Source organism: Lissotriton helveticus, chromosome 11 (genome assembly GCF_964261635.1).
Source record: "Lissotriton helveticus chromosome 11, aLisHel1.1, whole genome shotgun sequence".
Lineage (NCBI taxonomy): Eukaryota > Metazoa > Chordata > Amphibia > Caudata > Salamandridae > Lissotriton > Lissotriton helveticus.
The window spans coordinates 908,317,252-908,335,783 of record NC_136072.1 but is presented as its reverse complement, the minus strand read 5'-3'; the positions used below and the strand labels follow the sequence as shown (position 1 = coordinate 908,335,783).

Genomic DNA, 18,532 nt, shown 5'->3' with positions numbered 1-18,532 from the left:
TCCTTACGACTTTTCATTACATGGGTAGTGCTTTCAATTATGGGTTTGTCCGGCTTGTGGAAATTGAATTTGGGACAGTCCTAATAATTAACTTTTGGGTTGGGTTACTGTAAATTGGGTTTTTGTTAATGTTATACTTAGTTAGAAAATGTATCCTATTGGTCAGAATTTTGCGCAGTGGGTGTACATTTGTAATGAGAATATGGTGTATAAAAGGTGATGTCTTGCTCTATGAAAATTGAACAGTTTCTTGAGTTGTACATCGTGTTGTATTGCTGAGATTACTGTTACTAGCTGCAGCTAATAAATTTAATCTCTGACGCCACCTAGAAGTATTCCGTGTCTCTGTTTGCCAAGACAGGAGAACCCGCAGACTTTGGGCGTGTCCCTGGCGCAGCTGGGTTCTAAGAAAACCCGGTTCTTCAGTTGGCGCCCAAGTGGGGCGACTTCAGCGGTACCGGTCCAAGCGTGAGGATCGTGAGGAGCCACGTGAGGAAATTCTGGAGGAAGGCTGCCACTTCATTGACCCCTGCATGTCGACGTGGACCGAAGGTCTATTCTGCGAGGCTTCCCGCTTCCCAACGGCTACGAGGACTGCTGCCCTGACTGTCGCCCTGTCTTGGACCCCTGATTGATCCTTTGTAAAGGGAGACGATAGACGGTCTTCTGGTGGCGTGACAGATATTTTGGTTAAGTATAAGTGGGTCGCTCCCACGATTTTGTTTTGGTTCTTGGTTTTGTTTGATTCGGTTACTGCAACAATCGAAGCCGAGGGGCTCGTATATTTGCAAGTGTATCGATAGCTGATAACCCCTTGAAGTTTGAAGCTAGATTAGTGAGCTATAAGATGCCTGGTCTTAGCAAAATTAGGAAATGGTTTAGTTGTGGTTGCAACAGGGATTCCCGATTGGAGGATTCGTGTCCGATACCTCCGCTTGGAACTCCAACTTATGAGCTCTATTCAAAACACGGAGTGGGTCCTATTACTTATAATGAAGTGTGGGTCCACTATACAAGGAAAGATGGTGTTTTACGATGGCCCCAACATGGTAGCTTCAAATTAAATATTTTAGATAATCTGGAAGTTGCGCTATTTAAGAAGAAAGCCCGGCCGGCAATGTTTGACTCTTTCCGCCTCTGGCGTAAGGAAGCCAAACAGCGAGAAATTAAGCAAGCAAAAGGAGATAGGAAAGATAAGAATATGTCAGTACTACAAGCTGCTAGGCAGTTTAAGGAAGATGGAGAAGAGCGTGCGAGTGAAGTCTCAGATAGACAATGTTGCATGGCCATAGATAAATGTTATCCGGCTTTGCCGTCTTCTCCTCCGAAAGTAGTTGAAGATCTTGAAAAAGATCCTTTGATCTCTCATTTACTGAGATTGCCACCCCCTTGTGTGCAGGGTGCTACTGGGTCTCCATTACCCCCGGTTGTTCCACCCTTTGTTGTTCAACCTCCTGCTGTTGTTCAGGCACCCGGTGCTCCACAGATGGTTTTGCGTCCTACTGCGCAACCCACTCTAGGGTCGCAAGCTTTGCTACCAGCTTTGCCTCAAACTCCTTTGCCTTCTACTTCTGCATCTTCAACTCCTACTGCTCTTGTTCCTACACCTCTTTTGCCTCAAAATACTTATTCTCCTGTTCTTATGTCTGCTTCTTCTCCTTCTGCTCGAAAACGAATGACTGAGACTGTTGTTAATCTGTTGTCTCCATTGTTTGGGTCACTGAATATGACCCCTGTTTCGGAACGAAAGCAGAGTCGTAGTCAGCTTCCTAGTTCCGAGGAACGGACAGTGTTGGATTTGTTGGCTCGTAGATGGATTTTAAATGCTTCCAGGTATAATTTGCCGGTTATGGATGTTTTCTTTCAGAGGGAGCCGCCTAAGCAAAGGTATGCTTTTGATGTAATGTGTACTTTTCTCCGTCAGGAATGGGAAGATAATGAGTTGGGTCCGATTCCGCAGGAAGTGCTTGATGTTCAGTCCGAATTTGCTAAAGGGACGATAGTGGAATCTGATGTTACAGATGCCGTGGAGACGATACTTGTTTTTAGGTCTAGATTACCGCCTCAGACATTGTATGAACCTGATTCCTCTGTTAGGAGGAAAGTGAGCAGTATCCTATGAGAGAGGTTCCCCCTGTATGGAGAGAGGAAGTTGTTGCTAATGTTAATCAGGGTATTCAGGGTGTACCGGCACATTTTCAGGGGCGCGTATGGGTACATGTCCGTTGGAAAAGAGCAGAGGTCTTGGCTCTTAAGCAGACCTTACCTGACCCCCATAAGAATCCTGCCGGCTATTATAAGGAGTTGTCTCAGACAGTTGAAGCGTGTATTATGAATTTAGCTGACATAGACATGTTAATGGGTAATGTAGTTCCTCAACCTTTGTGCGCGAAGATTCGTCATGAGAATCATGCGCAAGAATTAGGAGATACGTGGGCTAATATTGTTGCTGCAGATGGTCGGCAAGTAGGAGGTGCCAAACCTGAGCCCTCAGTTGCAGAATTACCTGGTAGGATTATTAATTTAATGAAAACTATGATGCCTCCTTTGCGAGTGAATTGGGACAAGTTAGCAGCATGCAAGCAAAAGAAAGATGAGAGTGTGTCCGATTTCTTCACAAGGTTTGAGGAAACGTTTATTGATCATAGTGGTCAAGACATGAGTACGGAAGGTGGCCAAAGGTTGTTCGTGGACAAATTTGTCTTTAATTTGCTTCCCGAACTTTCTAATAAGTTAAAGGACTCTGAGAGTTCATGGGCTGTTTCTTCGTCGGCCCAGATATTGGCTACTGCACAATATTATGAGAATAGGGATAAAGATGAGAAGGATAAAGCAGAGAAGAAAACTAAAGATCTAAAGACGAAGGTTCTTTTGCAGCAAGCTTATCCGCCTCGTCAGAATCATCCTCAGTTTCAGCAACCTCCACAGTTTCAGAGATTGTTACAGAAGCCTGAGCCCTTATGCTCCGCGATTCTTTCCTGGTCCTAATCAGTGTGCTTATTGCAGAGAGGAAGGTCATTTCAAGAATAGTTGCCCGGCTTTGTTACAGCGTGCGAATGGCGTATCTGGTCAGAGAGGTCGTGGTGGTTTCCAGCAAGCTCCTAGGGGTAGGGGACGTGGTGTGTTACCCCAGAATGAGCGTTCTTCTTCCCTTCAGAATTCTGCGAATTATTTTGACAGACAGAATGTTCCGAGTGGTCAGTCTGCACAGTACTATGTTGATAATTTCTATGTCGAGAGTGAGAGTGCTGGTTATAATGATAGTTAGGATAGCCATGGGCAAAGAGAGGGAGTAGTGTCAGTTCCAGTAGACCAGAGTGGACCTTATGTTGAAGTGATTACATCAGGTGTGGCAGAACCTTTTCTTTTGGATACTGGTGCGACAAAGAGTTCTATTATGCACTCTAAACTTCTTGGCGCACCTTTGTCTGGCTTGACCAATGTTTCCGTAGGATTTTCAGGTGCCCCAGTTCGTAAGCCGGTTTCTAGTCCTTTGTCCCTTTCTATTGGTCCTTGTGAATTGGAAGCTCCCCTTATTCTAACGACTGGTTGTGGTGAGAATCTGTTGGGTTTGGACTTGCTGAAAAGACTGCATGCGACATTACATTGCTCTCCTGCAGGAGTACATCTTACCTTGGGTAAGAAAGTGATTTCTCCGATGTATTTGTCTAAAGATTGTCTTCCACTAGAATTGCGTTCTCTTCCTGATACACTTTGGGCTACAGGTCTCAATGATGTTGGTCTTTTGCAGATTCCACCCTATGTTGTTACCCTTAAGTCGAATGTTAGGCTGCCTCGTATTCCCCAATATAAAATATCGAGTGATGGCGAGAGAGCTCTTCTAGCAATAATTTATGATTTGGTTGAAAAGGGGGTAATTGAAGAAACGAGAGGTAATGTGTGTAACAGTCCTGTTTTGCCTGTCCTTAAGCGTACTGATGCTTCTCAGCCACCTGTGTATCGGTTTGTGATCGATCTTCGAGAAGTGAATAAGATTGTGGTGCCACAGTTTCCTGTTGTCCCTGATATCACTGCTTTGTTGACTCTGATTCCTGCTTCGGCAGCCTGGTTTTCTGTTATCGACTTGAAGAATGCTTTCTTCAGTATTCCGATTGCCGAGGAGAGTAGAGATATTTTCGGCTTCTCTTTAGGAGGTCGAAGCTTCCGGTTTAAGAGAGCTCCCCAAGGTTATTGTGAAAGTCCCTCCATCTATAGTCAGGCGTTGAAAACTCAGCTTGATGATTTTGTATTGCCTTCTGGTGCTACTCTTATTCAATACGTTGATGATCTGTTGATTACTGCTGATGACGAAGAGATTTGTAAAGAAGCTACTTTTTCTTTGTTACGACATTTGTCTGACCTTCATCATAAAGTGTCACCTTCAAAGTTACAGTATTGCCGACAAGAAGTAACCTACTTAGGTCATCTCTTGTCGAAGGAGGGAAGAAGGCTGACCCCAGAACGAATTCAAGCGATTGCGCAAATGACTGTACCATCCACACAGAGAGAAGCGCGTGCTTTCTTTGGTATCACCTCGTATTGTAGGCAATGGATCCCCAATTTTTCCCTGCTAGCAAAACCTCTGTTGGCATTGACTCTTAAAGATACTCCGTACCCTCTCCCTTGGTCTGATGATTGTCAGAAAAGTTTTTCTGAATTGCGTGATGCATTGTGTTCGGATGTACGTTGTTACAACGCATGCTTTTAGCACGCATGCTGTAACAACGCGGTTTTTATAACGCATTCTTTTACAACGCATAACAGAAAGGGGTGTTGGATAGTGAATATTTTAATTTACTATTCCAACACCAGTCCCCGTTGACACTAGGGAAGGTGTTGGATAGTAAATTAAAAGTATTCCCTGTCCTTGAGCGCCCCCCAGAGTCATGCGTTGTAATATAATGCAATTTAAAAACCGCGTTGTAATAGTACTGCGTGCTAAAAGTTGCGTCGTAAACGACGTTCCCCATTGTGTTCTGCTCCGGTGTTGGGTACTCCTGACTACAGTAAACCTTTCACGTTGTATGTTCACGAGAGAGAAGGTTGTGCATTGTCAGTATTGACTCAACAATTTGGAGACAAGCAACGCCCAGGTGCGTATTTATCAGCGACGTTAGATCCGGTAGCTAAAGCGTTGCCAAGCTGTTTGAGAGCTACAGCGGCAGCGGCTGTTTCTATCCGACAGTCTGCTGGTTTGGTATTGGATAATACGTTGATTGTGATGGTCCCACATGCAGTGGATACTTTATTGAACAGGACCAAGACTCAGCACCTTACTAGTGCACGTCTGTCACGTTATGAGCTGACACTTTTGGCTAGCCATGTTCATATCAAAAGATGTAATGTGTTGAATCCAGCTACGTTGTTGCCGATTTCTGTAGAGACAGATGCTCAGGAACAGCATGATTGTGTTCTCCGGACAGAGGAAGAAACGAAGGCTAGAGTTGACTTGAAAGATACTCCTCTTACGAATGCTGATGGTACCCTATGGGTAGATGGTTCGTGTTTCAAGCTTCCGAATGGTGAGACGACTGCAGCATATGCTGTCACAACTTTACATACAGTTGTTGAAACAGCACGCATAGCACAGAATTCTGCGCAAGCAGCAGAGTTGATTGCATTGACTAGAGCGTGTGTATTGTCAGAGGGAAAGCGAGTGAATGTCTATACTGATAGCCAGTATGCGTTTGGTGTTGCCCATAGTTTTGGACGTTTGTGGAGAGAAAGAGGATTCCTTACTTCTCATGGTGCGAAAATTCAGGGAAACATCCTTTACAACGCAACTTTTACCACGCAGTGCCTTTACGACGCAACTTTTACAATGTAAACCATTACAACGCATTGCGCTGGGGGGCGCTCTAGGATAGGGAATACATTTAATTTACTATCCAACACCTTCCCTAGTGTCCACGGGGACTGGAGTTGGAATAGTAAATTAAACTATTCACTACCCAGCACCCCAAAGCGCTATGCGTTGTAAAAACCGCGTTGTAAAGGCATGCGTGGTAAAAGCATGCGTTGTAATGTCATACATCCGAAAATTCAGCATGGGCAGTTAGTGAATGAACTTCTGGAATCACTTACTCTCCCAAAGCAGATTGTAATTGTGAAGTATAGTGCGCATAAGAAAGTTGTGGATGATGTAGGTCGAGGGAATGCGTTTGCGGATGAAGTTGCGAAGGAAACGGCGAGAGATATGATGAGCCGTATGTATGTTGTGGGCCCTGCTAATTGGGTTATGGCTGGTGGAATGTGTGAAGACACAATAGAAAATGTGAAGTCAATTCAGGCTGAAGCTACGGAAAAGGAAGTGAGTACGTGGAGAGAAAGTACGGGTATGTTGGATTCGACGGGTTGTTGGGTTGAATTGTCAGAAAACCAGCGATGGTTGTTGTCTGATGCGTATGTGCTCCCAGTGGTTACTATGGCTCATGGAATGGCTCACATTAGTTTGAAGGGAATATGCAAGTTGTTGGCTCCAGTATGGCAGAATGCTGGAATTCCGAAATGTGCTGAGAATGTGGTGAAACATTGTATGATTTGTTTGAAGTACAATCCTGGAAAGGGAACTCCAACTCCAGCTGGTCATTTTGCTCCTCCAATGTATCCGTTTGAAGTGATACAGCTAGATTACATACACATGGAGAGATGCAATAATTTGAAGTATGTCCTTGTGGTTGTTTGTGCCTTTTCCAGATGGATAGAGGCCTACCCCCTAAAGGATAATACTGCCTTGTCTACAGCCAAGGTTTTGCTTACAGAGTATTTTACCAGGTATGGTTTGCCGAGAATTGTATGGAGCGACAATGAGAGTGAATTTGTGGGCCAAATCATGAAGAAAGTATGTGCTGGTTTGGGAATAAGACAGAAATTCCATGCTGCGAATCACCCCCAGTCTGCTGGACTTGTCGAGTGCTATAACGGCACTTTAAAGCTGAAATTAGCTAAGATACAAGCGAGCACTGGTCTTACATGGCTGGATGCCTTGCCGTTGGCTCTTTTGTCAACAAGGACGAAAGTGCATTCTCGTGTGGGACTTAGCCCATACGAAATAGTTTTTGGTCGTCAAGCGAATGTTTGGGGTGTGCCTCGTCCTAAGAAGTACAGCGAGATTGAGTACCCTATGTTGGTGGATTACTTACATGACTTGACTGCTAAATTACGTGTTCTCCACCAACAGGTCTATGGCAGTTTGCCGACAGCTACTGCAGATCCAGGCCATACGATTCAACCTGGAGAATATATCCTAATCAAGAATTTTCAAGGAACCAAAAACTTGGAGCCGAGATGGACTGGACCACATTTGGTCCTCTTGGCCACTAGAACTGCTGTTAGAGTAGCTGGTAAAAAAATTAGGTGCATGCCACCCATACTAAAAAAGTTCCTTTGCCTTTACCGTATGATAAGTTGGTGAAGGATGGAATAGCTGATTCCGAATGTGAAAGTATTCCTAGATTTGTACCTTTTAGTGATGCATATTTGACATGGACTCAGTCAGAACGCGAGGATGATGATGTTCTGCAAGCTGCTGTGCCTTTGCCTTTGAGACTCGACACGACGAATCCGGAAGTCCTTTTTAAGGATCACACTGTGCCTGGCAAAGAGCGCTACAATCTGAGATCGAAAAAATACACGTAAATGGACAAATAAAGATTGAACTTTTTTATGTAGGGAATTACACCTTGTCAGATCAAGACACTTTTTTACTTTTTTCTTTTTCGAGTCACCATCCGGACTCCGCTGCAGGGTCACTGTATAAGTTCTTAAGGGGTGAGCCGCGAATTGACGAAAGGTCTGTGGTTCATGGTCGTTAGTACGATCTTGACGCACACTTGAGTGAAGAAGGAAGATTGCAGTGAGCAGCACGTTAGAGGATGGAGTCTTTTGAGTCTGATAAGAGTGATAAGAAAGTCGATTTTAAAGCAAAAATGTGTACATTGATTCGTAACAAATGTTTTTTAATACTGTGTTTTGTAATGCTTTTGAATATTACGTTAGCTTGTGTGGGTTGGATTTTCTATGTCACACAACAGCCGATTACATCTACCTCCCAACTTACTCTTTCTTTTCCTACTGTTTCTCCACATGAGTTTCACATGTTGCCTGAACATGAACAGACACGAAAATTAGAATTTGTGAACAATTCGTTTATACAGATGTTGCATCAGCATCAGCTAGTTGTAAATACCACAAATTGTTGGGTGTGTGGTCTTATGCCACATACGACTGATAAGGGAATGCCATATTTGGTTTTGCCTTTTTCGCCTAATGGGTCAGTATGGGCACTCCAATCAATGTTTATCTATGCGAATGAAGCATCTCCTGTCCGTTCTGTCAAAGATAATGCGAATAAAATGCCTTGATACAGGGAATAGTAGATATGGTCAGAGATATTAATGCATATAATGCTATCCCTAAAGATGAGGTACCAGCATATGTTGGTTGGAACAAGACGAGATATAGCATTAGTCTGACAGAGAAAGAGAGACAGAAAAGGTCTCCTCCTATTTGGATTGTACCCCACCTAGGTCATTTTTGTCTGCAAGGTAATGGTCAGAATCCGAGAGCTCAGCTTGGTAAGAGTGTGTGTGCTCACACCTATGTCTATACATCCCAGAAATCTCCACCGTTCGTGCCAGCTAAAGGCACGTATTTTGTTTGTCACGATAGAGCATATACATGGTTGCCTCCTGATTTCTCAGGCACATGTTATGTGGCATTTTTGCTTCCCCCTACATACACAGCTGCTTTCAATTACCATAAGACAAGATATGGTAGAGGTGTTATTGATGCGAAAGATACTGTCGCACAAGAAGTTGGGGACTTCTTTAAGGGTTTTCTGCCCTTTTGGGGTCCTATGGCTAATGGTAGAAATATTCGTCAGCTTACGAGAGTGGTCGAGGCCACTATAAATGAGACTGCAGGTGCCCTTAGCAATATTACAGCTGAGCTTCAAGCGGATCGCCTTATGACATTACAGAACCGCTTTGTTTTAGATATTATACTTGCAGATAGAGGTGGGGTATGTAAATTGATCGGGTCTAGTTGATGTGTTTTCATACCAGATAACGCCCCGACAGTGTACCAAGCCATCTTGAGGTTACATAAGTCCGCTGAGTCTATACATGTAGACAAAGGGAACTGGTCATTGATAGAATGGTTTTGGGAACTGCTGTCCAAATGGGGATGGAAGATTCTGATGTTTCTTGGTATGGCTTTAGCAATCCTTTTCTCGTGTTGCTTATGCATCCAGTGTGGCCCCGCCATTTGTAGTCTTTGTGCTACGATCTGTGTGAGAAGACCAGTCCCGAGAGAAGCGAAGGATAATAAGATGATGTTACAGCAACACCTTGACGACCTGATGATAATAGATATAGACCTGGATTCAGATTGACGTGAGTTTAGGTCATTGCCTACGTAATGGCAAAAGGAGGGGCTGAGGTTCCGTGATTTCGAACCAGACTCCATTTTGTTTGAGTTGTTTGTGACGCCATTTTTGTGTTGCCCTCACTTAGGCCGTGGAGGTAACCGAACGAACAAAGTTGCATGTGCCTCATTGTTCATCAATGCATTAACAGGCCCTTTTCTGACTTGTGAGTGAATTGCAGAGAAACTGACCTCTTCACCTGAAACTGACCTCGCAAAACCAATTTCCCTTAAGTTTGATTCTTGTCTAAAATTGCCAATCAATGTTCAGGATATCGTTAACTTTTAGTTTCCTTGCACATATCTTATCCTAATCAGCATCTGAATTGTTTATTTCCTTACGACTTTTCATTACGTGGGTAGTGCTTTCAATTATGGGTTTGTCCGGCTTGTGGAAATTGAGTTTGGGACAGTCCTAATAATTAACTTTTGGGATGGGTTACTGTAAATTTTTTTGTTAATGTAATACTCAGTTAGAAAATGTATCCTATTGGTCAGAATTTTGCGCAGTGGGTGTACATTTGTAATGATAATATGGTGTATAAAAGGTGATGTCTTGCTCTATGAAAATTGAACAGTTTCTTGAGTTGTACACCGTGTTGTATTGCTGAGATTACTGTTACTAGCTGCAGTTAATAAATTTGATCTCTGACGCCACCTAGAAGTATTCCGTGTCTCTGTTTGCCAAGACAGGAGAACCCGAAGACTTTGGGCGTGTCCCTGGCGCCGCTGGGTTCTAAGAAAACCCGGTTCTTCAGTGCGCCGGGGCACACTGTGTTGTACAGTGTGGTGTCTGACGGTAAGAACGTAAGAATTGCTGGAAGCAGTGTTCAACATCATTGCCCTTTTCAACACCAATCCTGAGAGCCCTGTTCAGAGTCCGCATGAAGCGTTCAACCCCTTCATTCGCCCGTGGCCACTGTGGCGTGATCTTGCGGTGTCAAATGGCGCGGGATGCCAGGTATTCCTGGAACTCTCTCCCTTGGAAGGGTGGACTATTATCTGACTTGATTTCTTCTGGAAGGCTCATCATCGCAAAGACACGGTAGAGCACAGCCTTTACCTGGGGTAAAGCCGTCGATGACACTACTTCCACCCCAGGGAAATTTGAGTGGGAGTCAATGAGGACCAGGGTGCTCCGCCATTCAGGGAATGACCCAAAGTCAATACTAACTTGGGTCCATGGCTCCGGTCATGGCGCTTCAGTGATGACCGGATGCGGTGCTGGATCACCTCCGGTGATGTTGCATGAGTGGCATGTGCGGATTGCTTCCTCGACCATAGTGTCCATACCGGGGAACCCTACTTTACTTCTGAGATGCGCTTTGGTTTTAGCGATCCCCTGGTGTCCTTGATACGCCAGACAGACCACTCTCTCTTGAAGGCTCCTGGGAATTACTAGGGTAGTGCAGCATAGAGCAATCCCATGAAAACCTTCGCTGAGCTCACTTCGGGCTCTCCAAAGCTGTTGACGGAACAGTCTTTGCTCCTCTGTCAAGGCACTGACTCCATCGAGAAAGTGATGCCAGCTCCGGTCCACCAACGTCGCTTTGACCTTGGTCAGACATTCATCGTACTCAGTGGCTCTACCTATGTCCTCGAGCGTGAGAGCATGTGGGCAGGCCTCTTGAGAGATCATTCAAACAAATTCCTCCCTGTTGTCTTCATCGGCCAGGTGTCCCGGTGGAGCAGACGTGCCAGGGTGACGCGATAGGAAGTCAGCTGGGTTGTGGACCCCGGGTTGAAAGATCACATAAAAACGGTAGGCTGGCAGTTGAACTCCCCATCTCTCTATCCTTGGGGAACCAACCTGGATGTGCCTGCAAAGAGGGGAACGAGAGGCTAATGGTTAGTGACAAAATTCCTGTCCATAGAGATAGAGATGAAAATGTTGGCACGCCCATTTGATAGCCACAGCTTCATGCTCTATCTGGGCATACCGCATCTCTGTTCCTGTTAACGCTCTGCTAGCATAGGCAGTTTGGACCCACTCCTTCGCTTCCATTTCCTGCATGAGAACCGCACCTAGCCCCAAGGGGCTAGCATCCATGACCACCTCCGTGTGTCTGTTGCATCGATAGTACGCCATAACTTTGTTGTCGATGAGGGCCTCCTTCACAGCATGTAATGCCATGTCTTCTTTCGCGGTCCATGCCCATTGCTGACCTGACTTTGTAAGATTGCGAAGAGGTTCTGAGAGGGACGCCAGATTGGGAATGAACCGGCCGCAATACATGGCCATGCCGAGATAACTACGTACTTCTGTGGGCGACATAGGTCTCGGGGCTGCACTTATGGCCGCTGCCTTCTTCGGATCGACTCGTAGGCCAACTCTGCAAAAGATGTAATCGAAGAACTTCCCTGACTCGTGTTAGAACGAGCACTTCGCTCGGTGAAGGGTGATTCCATTTTCCGCCAGCCATCGAAGGGTATCTCTGAGGTGTATGTGGTGTTATTCTAGTGTCTTTGAGAACACGAGGACGTCATCACTCAACTGGATAACGCCGTGCCACCCCGTGAGTGTGTCCCTTATCGCTATCTGAAACACTTCCACTGCGGAGGACACCCCGAAGCTCAGTCGCTTGTAACGACGTAGCCCCACATGGGTGGAGAAAGTTGCGATGTTCCTGCTATCGGGATGAAGTTCTAGCTGGTGGTAGCCGGCCTTGAGGTAGAGTTTTGTAAACCACTTGGCCCCGTTGAGGTTGGCCACTATGTCATCCATGGTGGGCGTGAGATGTCGTTCCCTCTTCACTGCTTTCTTCAGAAGCCGCATGTCGACGCAGATCCGAATGGCTCCCGTCTTCTTCGGCTCGGGGGCAACGGCCAAAGGCGATACCCACAGGGTGGGGCCTGACACCTTCTCAATTACGCCCAACTACTCCAGCTTCCGCAGCTTCTCTTCCACTTCAGGGCGTAGGTGGAACGGCACCCTTCTGTGCCTCAGGGCTGTAGGCTTGACGTTGGATCAATTTGTAGTTTGAATAGCTTTCCTTTCAGGCACCCCAGACCTTCTAATAACATGGGAAAGTCTCTGAATATGTCTCGGCCGTGCAGGTCATGCACCTGGTTGGTGAAAAAGACCAGCTCCATGTCTTCCGCCGTGTGGCAACTGAGGAGTGTCCCTCGCTTTCCTTCTGTAACATGAAACCGCTTGTGAAGGCGGTGCCCTTCGCTGGCGACTTCAACCTCCATGACTTCCCATAGGGGAAGTGGCTCCGTCCCACCTTAGGTGTATATTCTTGCTTTGGAGGGTTCGAGCGGGGTTTGTGGTGACAACTGCTCATATTGATCGCTGTCCATCACGTTCACCAACGCCCCGGTGTCTATTAGCTTTTTGCAGAGGAGCCTGCCACTGTGATGGTGCACATGGGTGGAGGTCGACACTTCGGACCTTCTCGACTGACGAACGACACTGTGAAGATGTCATCATCATCTGCACCTAGGCCAAACCCTGGCAGGGTGGTGTACACCTGATCCAACGGGTCTTCCTGCGTCAGTTGTTTCACAGCCGTTGACGATCCACGCTGCCCTGCAGTGTTTGTTCTTGCTCTACCTCCTCGGCATACCTTTGCGAAGTGGTTGAGCTTTCCGCATTGGGAGCAGGTCTTCCCCTTTGCGAAGCATCTTCCAGCCGGTGGGTGATCCAAGCCGCAGTTACCAAATGTGCTCTTCTGTGGCGGCCTTCCGGACCCTCTTGGTGTCGCTGGTTGTCTCTGAATCGCGTCTACTCTCTCCTCTTTTATCATTGGAGGTCGGGCGGTCACTGACTGTATAGTGGGCCGGTTGAGAGCTGCCTTCATCTTGTCCGCACGAGCGTTGGACAGCTCGTGTGACCTGGCGAGCACCAGGATCTGATCTAGGGTAATGCCTGGTTGCCTTGTGGAAATTTAGCAATGATTAGGTTAAGCATTTGCAGAAGACATCTTGTATTTAGAGACTATCTTGTCCGTTTTACGGAATACATTTTGTATTTCTGTCAGCCATTTTGTTTGCCATGTGCTCTGTCCTACCTTCCTGTTAACTGCTCTTGAAATCTGCCTAGAGACAAGATATATTCATCCTTTTCTGCTTTGCACAGGCTCAGTTGAGCATGCAGCTGTCTCCAACGTGTAACAGTCAAGATGGGTCCACCAGAATTAGCTAACTGTCAGCCCTTCCCACTTGTTGCTAGCACACTCTCTGTATGACCTTATATGTATTTGAAACCAAGACTCTGTGCCTTGTACCGCCTTCATTTCAGCCCCTGTGTGGGTGTAAAAGGACCAAGCTCCTTCCAGTTAGTGTGCTACCTCATACTCTACCGAAGGGTGTTGTGTGAATGTGGTTTAATAAACTCTGTCTTTTCTATTCCAGTTTCTGTGCCAACTTCTTATTATTGGTCTAAGGACTCTAAGCAGAGAAGGGCGAATTCCTTGCACTAGCAGGCCTGGTTGAGGATTGCTACCACAAATTGGCGCCCAAAGTGGGGCTCATCGGCGACTCGGATGCCCGAAGGAGTGTTCGAGACGAAACGATTGGAATCTCGCTTTGGACGTGATCAGTGCCGGAGGAGACCCGAGTCCTGGCAACCACGGCGTTTTCCCTTTCTTTCTGATCTGACCATCCAGGTGGCGCCGGTCCTCGACTGAGATCTCTTCTGTTGATTCGCTGTGCAGTGATCGTTTGGTCGATTTGAGAACTTGGCAGTAGGAACCTGGACACCATTTGATTGGTAAGAGCCGTTTTGCGGCACTTACTGTAGGTTTTGACGCCTTTGACTGGTAAGGTAGTTTAGAAACACTTACTGTGGCATTTGTTTATGAAATTGGCTGATTGGAAATAGTGAATTTTGTTCTACGTTTGCATATATATATGTGTTGCAATACATATAGGTAGGTAATGAGGAGATTTTTCTCTATTTAAGATTAATTGAACGGCGCAGCGTACGTAGAGTACCTTAAGCGCTACTTTTTTATTATAATACTGCATATTTTCGACATGCCTGTTTCCAGCACACTTCGTAGGATGTGTTGCTTTTGTAGTGGTACCACATTGAAACTCGACAAAGCACAACCGCCCCCCTCAGCCCCCCCCCCGGAGGGGACGCCTAATAGGGACATGTATATTAAGTATGGTATTTCGTCCATAATGTACAGCACATTGTGGAATAAATACACCCGTAAGGATCCTGAGTCGCGTTGGCCTACGCATGGGTCATTTGATTTGCGAAAGATTCAGTATGTGTATTGGTATTCGCTACTTTGGAGGCACATTGTGGAATAAATACACCCGTAAGGATCCTGAGTTGCGTTGGCCTATGCATGGGTCATTTGATTTGCGAAAGATTCAGTATGGTGTATTGGTATTCGCTACTTTGGAGGCGTCATAGAGGTGATCATATTCCTTACTATAAGTCAGAATCCTCCCTGACTCATAATCACCAGTCTCTGTGTGATTTGCGCTGTTTCCGCCTCTTAATGTCATCCTCCATTCTCTTCAATCTTTTCTTCATTTCATCCAAGAATTTGATAATTGTCTTTTGATCATGTGTGTTCAGGATAGTTTTGATTTGCTCTATCTCTTGTCTGATTTTTTCTCTATCAGACCAAGCGTACTTTACCAATATTTCCAGCATGTTTTTTGAGCTCGCTGCGGAATTAATAGAACAGTCTTCTAGCATTTGGGGATCTGGTGAGTCATATGAGGGGGAAGATATAGATTCTTAGCTCCCGCGGTACCATTGCTTTGTCTATGTAGTCTTGCAGCGTTGTTGCCTCCCACCATTTGGAGGTTTCTTGTTTGTGGAGTTTCTCAAATCTCCTGAGTGCCTCCATGATCGTTTTCTCCGTAGGTGTCCTTGTCTGTGTGGTTCTCCCAATGCCTGGTGCCCTTGCAAAGAGTGTCTGGGCAGCCTCTCTCCATTCCCTTTCCTCATCCATCCTCAATCTGGGAACCCGAATGGATTCCCGTTTGTACACAGTCTTGTTCCCTGCATCAGCATCTGCTCCCTCTATTAAATATAGAGTTCCCCTGGTCCTCGGGTTGTGTGTGTATTCAGACTGTGGTGGTTAATGATGCATTTGTTGTGTCAGGTTTCTGTGCCCTTGGTGATTCCCATGACACGGACGTAGCCCTCCAGCCCTCGGATTGAAACAAAAGTAAATAGATTGTTTATAGTGGTTCCACCCTTTCTTTTGCATTTGCCAATGCTCGGCAAAATATTAAAGTTCACTCCTTACCTGCATGGTGTATCCCGGTCCAGGGATAGCATGCGGTCTTCTCGTGTTGCGGTGGGTTCCTCCTTTCAGTACACGTCCCTTGGGCGATCGAAGGAGCACTTCATTTAATCCAATCAAGAAGCTCCAATATGTGCTCCCAATCCTCGGGGTGGCGCGAGACCGGTGGAGGAGCCGGTAGTCAATATCCATACAAAACGAAGTTCCGCTCGTGCTCTCAGAGTAGTCCTGACACAGTAATCACAAGTTTGGTACAATCAGATTGGGGTTTTTATTTTCAGTCATAAACCCGCCGTGACGCGTTTCGCCACCATAGTGGATTGATCACACAGCGTTTCCACAAACAGGGTTTCCATTACATACACAAATCCATTGACATAGTTGAGGGACTATGGAACAATGCTAAGTACATCCTCTTTGGATTAAGAGCGCCATCTTGTAATGTCAATTTCGCCCAATGGTGTTGTTTGTTGTGTGTTGTGAGATGGTTTCCCCTTGAACTGTACATCAAATATTAAATTCAAGTGGGTGTCTTGTTAATTGAATGCATGTTGCGTGTCTGGCACTATGCCTGCATTCATTGCACTGTCGCGCAAGTAAGCTCGGGGCTCTAGGGATTGTGGTAGTTGTGGTTTCCATAACACTGCGCTCGAGTATTGTATCTGCATGTGCGAAATGTGCCCCTCTTGGTTAATGCCAATGGTCTAATGTATTTCCAAGTGGACTAACCTTTACGGAAACGATTTGTGTAATTTACGACCCTTGTTAGTGGGTTCATGTCACTGTATGGATCCGTAATCCTAGGTTACCTGTTTCAGACAACTAATATGAGTGAGTGCTGTTATGTCGACTGATTGCTAGAATGGTATCAGCGATGGAAAATTCATCATATAAGACCCTTCTTAGTGGGAAGGTTGGCTAATTCAATGTGGGGTAACCGTAGGTTGTCCTGTCAATGGCTTCCAAAATGTATGTCAGTGTCTACTGTTGTGTTTGCCCCCATGTGTCATACCCCTAGTGTCCTCAAATACGATCAAAGTGCAATTTAAAATTAAAATCTTATCTGTTGCTTGGAGTGTGATCAGAGGATGAACTGAAGAAAAGGGTAAGGATCCCGTTGCCACTGTGATTAGAAGGGCTAATGAGATTATAGTTCTCCACAGCCCCACTATGGAGGTAAAGATGAATGTGTTCACAGAGGTCCTACAACTGGGCCAGGCACTGACTGAACTTATTTTGTCCTTCAATTAAGCCCTCACTGACACACTATTGGGCACTTAGGCTAACACATCCTCTGGCCCTCCAGTCAACTGATAAGTTGCCCACCACCACAGACCTACTCCAGGTGACCCAGATTTCTTAACTCAGCATCCAACCTCTGAATGTCTGGTGGTACAAACATCCACCAGTAGATTGAACCCTAATGCCTTCCCAACCACTTCCTTGACAGGGAGTCAAAACAGGTGGATACATTTGGTAAGCGTATGTTCTGCTCAGCTAGCCTTGTTCTGAGGTTGGTTAATACACTTCAGTCACTTTTCCCAAGCACTGTGGGACATGGTGGGTGAGGTGTTACCTGTGGTCCCAGCCACTTTCGGGTTCCTTAGCCCAATCCACTGAAGATGGTCAGGATATGACCAAATTCATAATCTGCTCAGGTCTGCATACCTCAGATAATCTGGGTAGGGCTATGTGAACCAGGGTGGTGCTTCAATGCCATAAAAGGAGGAGGTCCACAGGGGTCTATAGGAATGGCCAGGTGTCCTTAATGGACATGTTTTTCAATGGTCCCACCTGTTTGGTGAAAAGGCAAACTCAGCCTGAGAGTGTATTAGGGATGGCTGAGCCACGGCACGCTCCTGTCCCTCAACCCCCCCAAAAATGTAATTCCATTAGTGGCTATGTCAGGGACTTGGTGTATCAACAATGTCAGGCTCCACCACCTGCACAACAGACCACCCAGTCATTTCCAGGTCAGGAATAAGGCCCAAAAGTCAATGACCTGCCCATAAGGGCCAGCGTTAATCTGTATACTCCACCCTAATGGACACAACCTCAAAATCCCTAAAGTGGGCTTTTAACAGCACACAGCTATCCTGTAGAAGGCAGGATAAGCCTTTTTCAGGAGAGTTGGCAACACTTTACATCTGGCAGATGGGTCCTGCAGATTGTCCAGCGGGGCTACACCCTGCCATTCCTTGTCAACCCACTGCACCTGCCACCTACATCAGATCACTTCTTGGAGGAAATCCAGTTAGTGCCAGGAAGTGCAGACTCTTTGGGCAAAATGAGTCAGAGAGAAAAGTGTTGGCCTCCGACATAAGGACTGGGTGCTGTTCCTGCTAATTCAAAATCCACATTCAGGCCCAAGTTCTCTCTGCACTGGATCCCAGACACTGGAAGGTGGCACTGGACTTGAATGGACATTTAGTTTCATATACCCACCCTGCATGCAGGTCCACAGACACTGCATGCAATTCAAGATGGGCCACATATACTTTCAGTTTTCTGTCCTCTCTTTTGGCCTCATCAGTGTCTCCTATGTATTTACAAAGGTGATGGCAGTCATCGTGGCCCATCTTTGAAGGTCAGAGGTACTAATCTTCTCCTACACTGACATCTGGCAGTAGAATGCAGGCTCGCCACAGCTAGTCGCAGACCACCTCCTGACATCAGCAAACCTCTTCACGTCATTAGGGTTCTCAAGCAACCTGCCAAAGTCACACTTGACTCCTTCGCAAAGGCTCCCTTTCATCTAATCCATCCTAGATCTGGTGCACTTTTGAGCATTTCCTCCAGACCTACAAGCCCAAGACATTTAAGCTATGATCCTGATGTTTCAGCCTCTGGGTTGGGTCTCAGTGGTTCTTGACATTCTAACCTCCTCA

At 46.0% G+C, this 18,532-nt stretch overlaps 1 protein-coding gene across 1 annotated transcript in view; it reads right to left on the bottom strand.

Annotated features, from left to right (window-relative positions):
• LOC144790916 (uncharacterized) overlaps nt 1-11,560 on the bottom strand; it is a 47,931-nt gene extending 36,371 nt beyond the window's left edge. The window contains exons 1-2 of the mRNA XM_078665553.1: nt 11,367-11,560; nt 11,237-11,246 (exon numbers count right to left, since the gene is read on the bottom strand). Of these exons, the coding sequence (XP_078521679.1) occupies nt 11,237-11,246; nt 11,367-11,560 (204 nt within the window). The remainder of the gene's footprint in view (nt 1-11,236; nt 11,247-11,366) is intronic.
• Between the last annotated feature and the right edge of the window lie 6,972 nt (nt 11,561-18,532).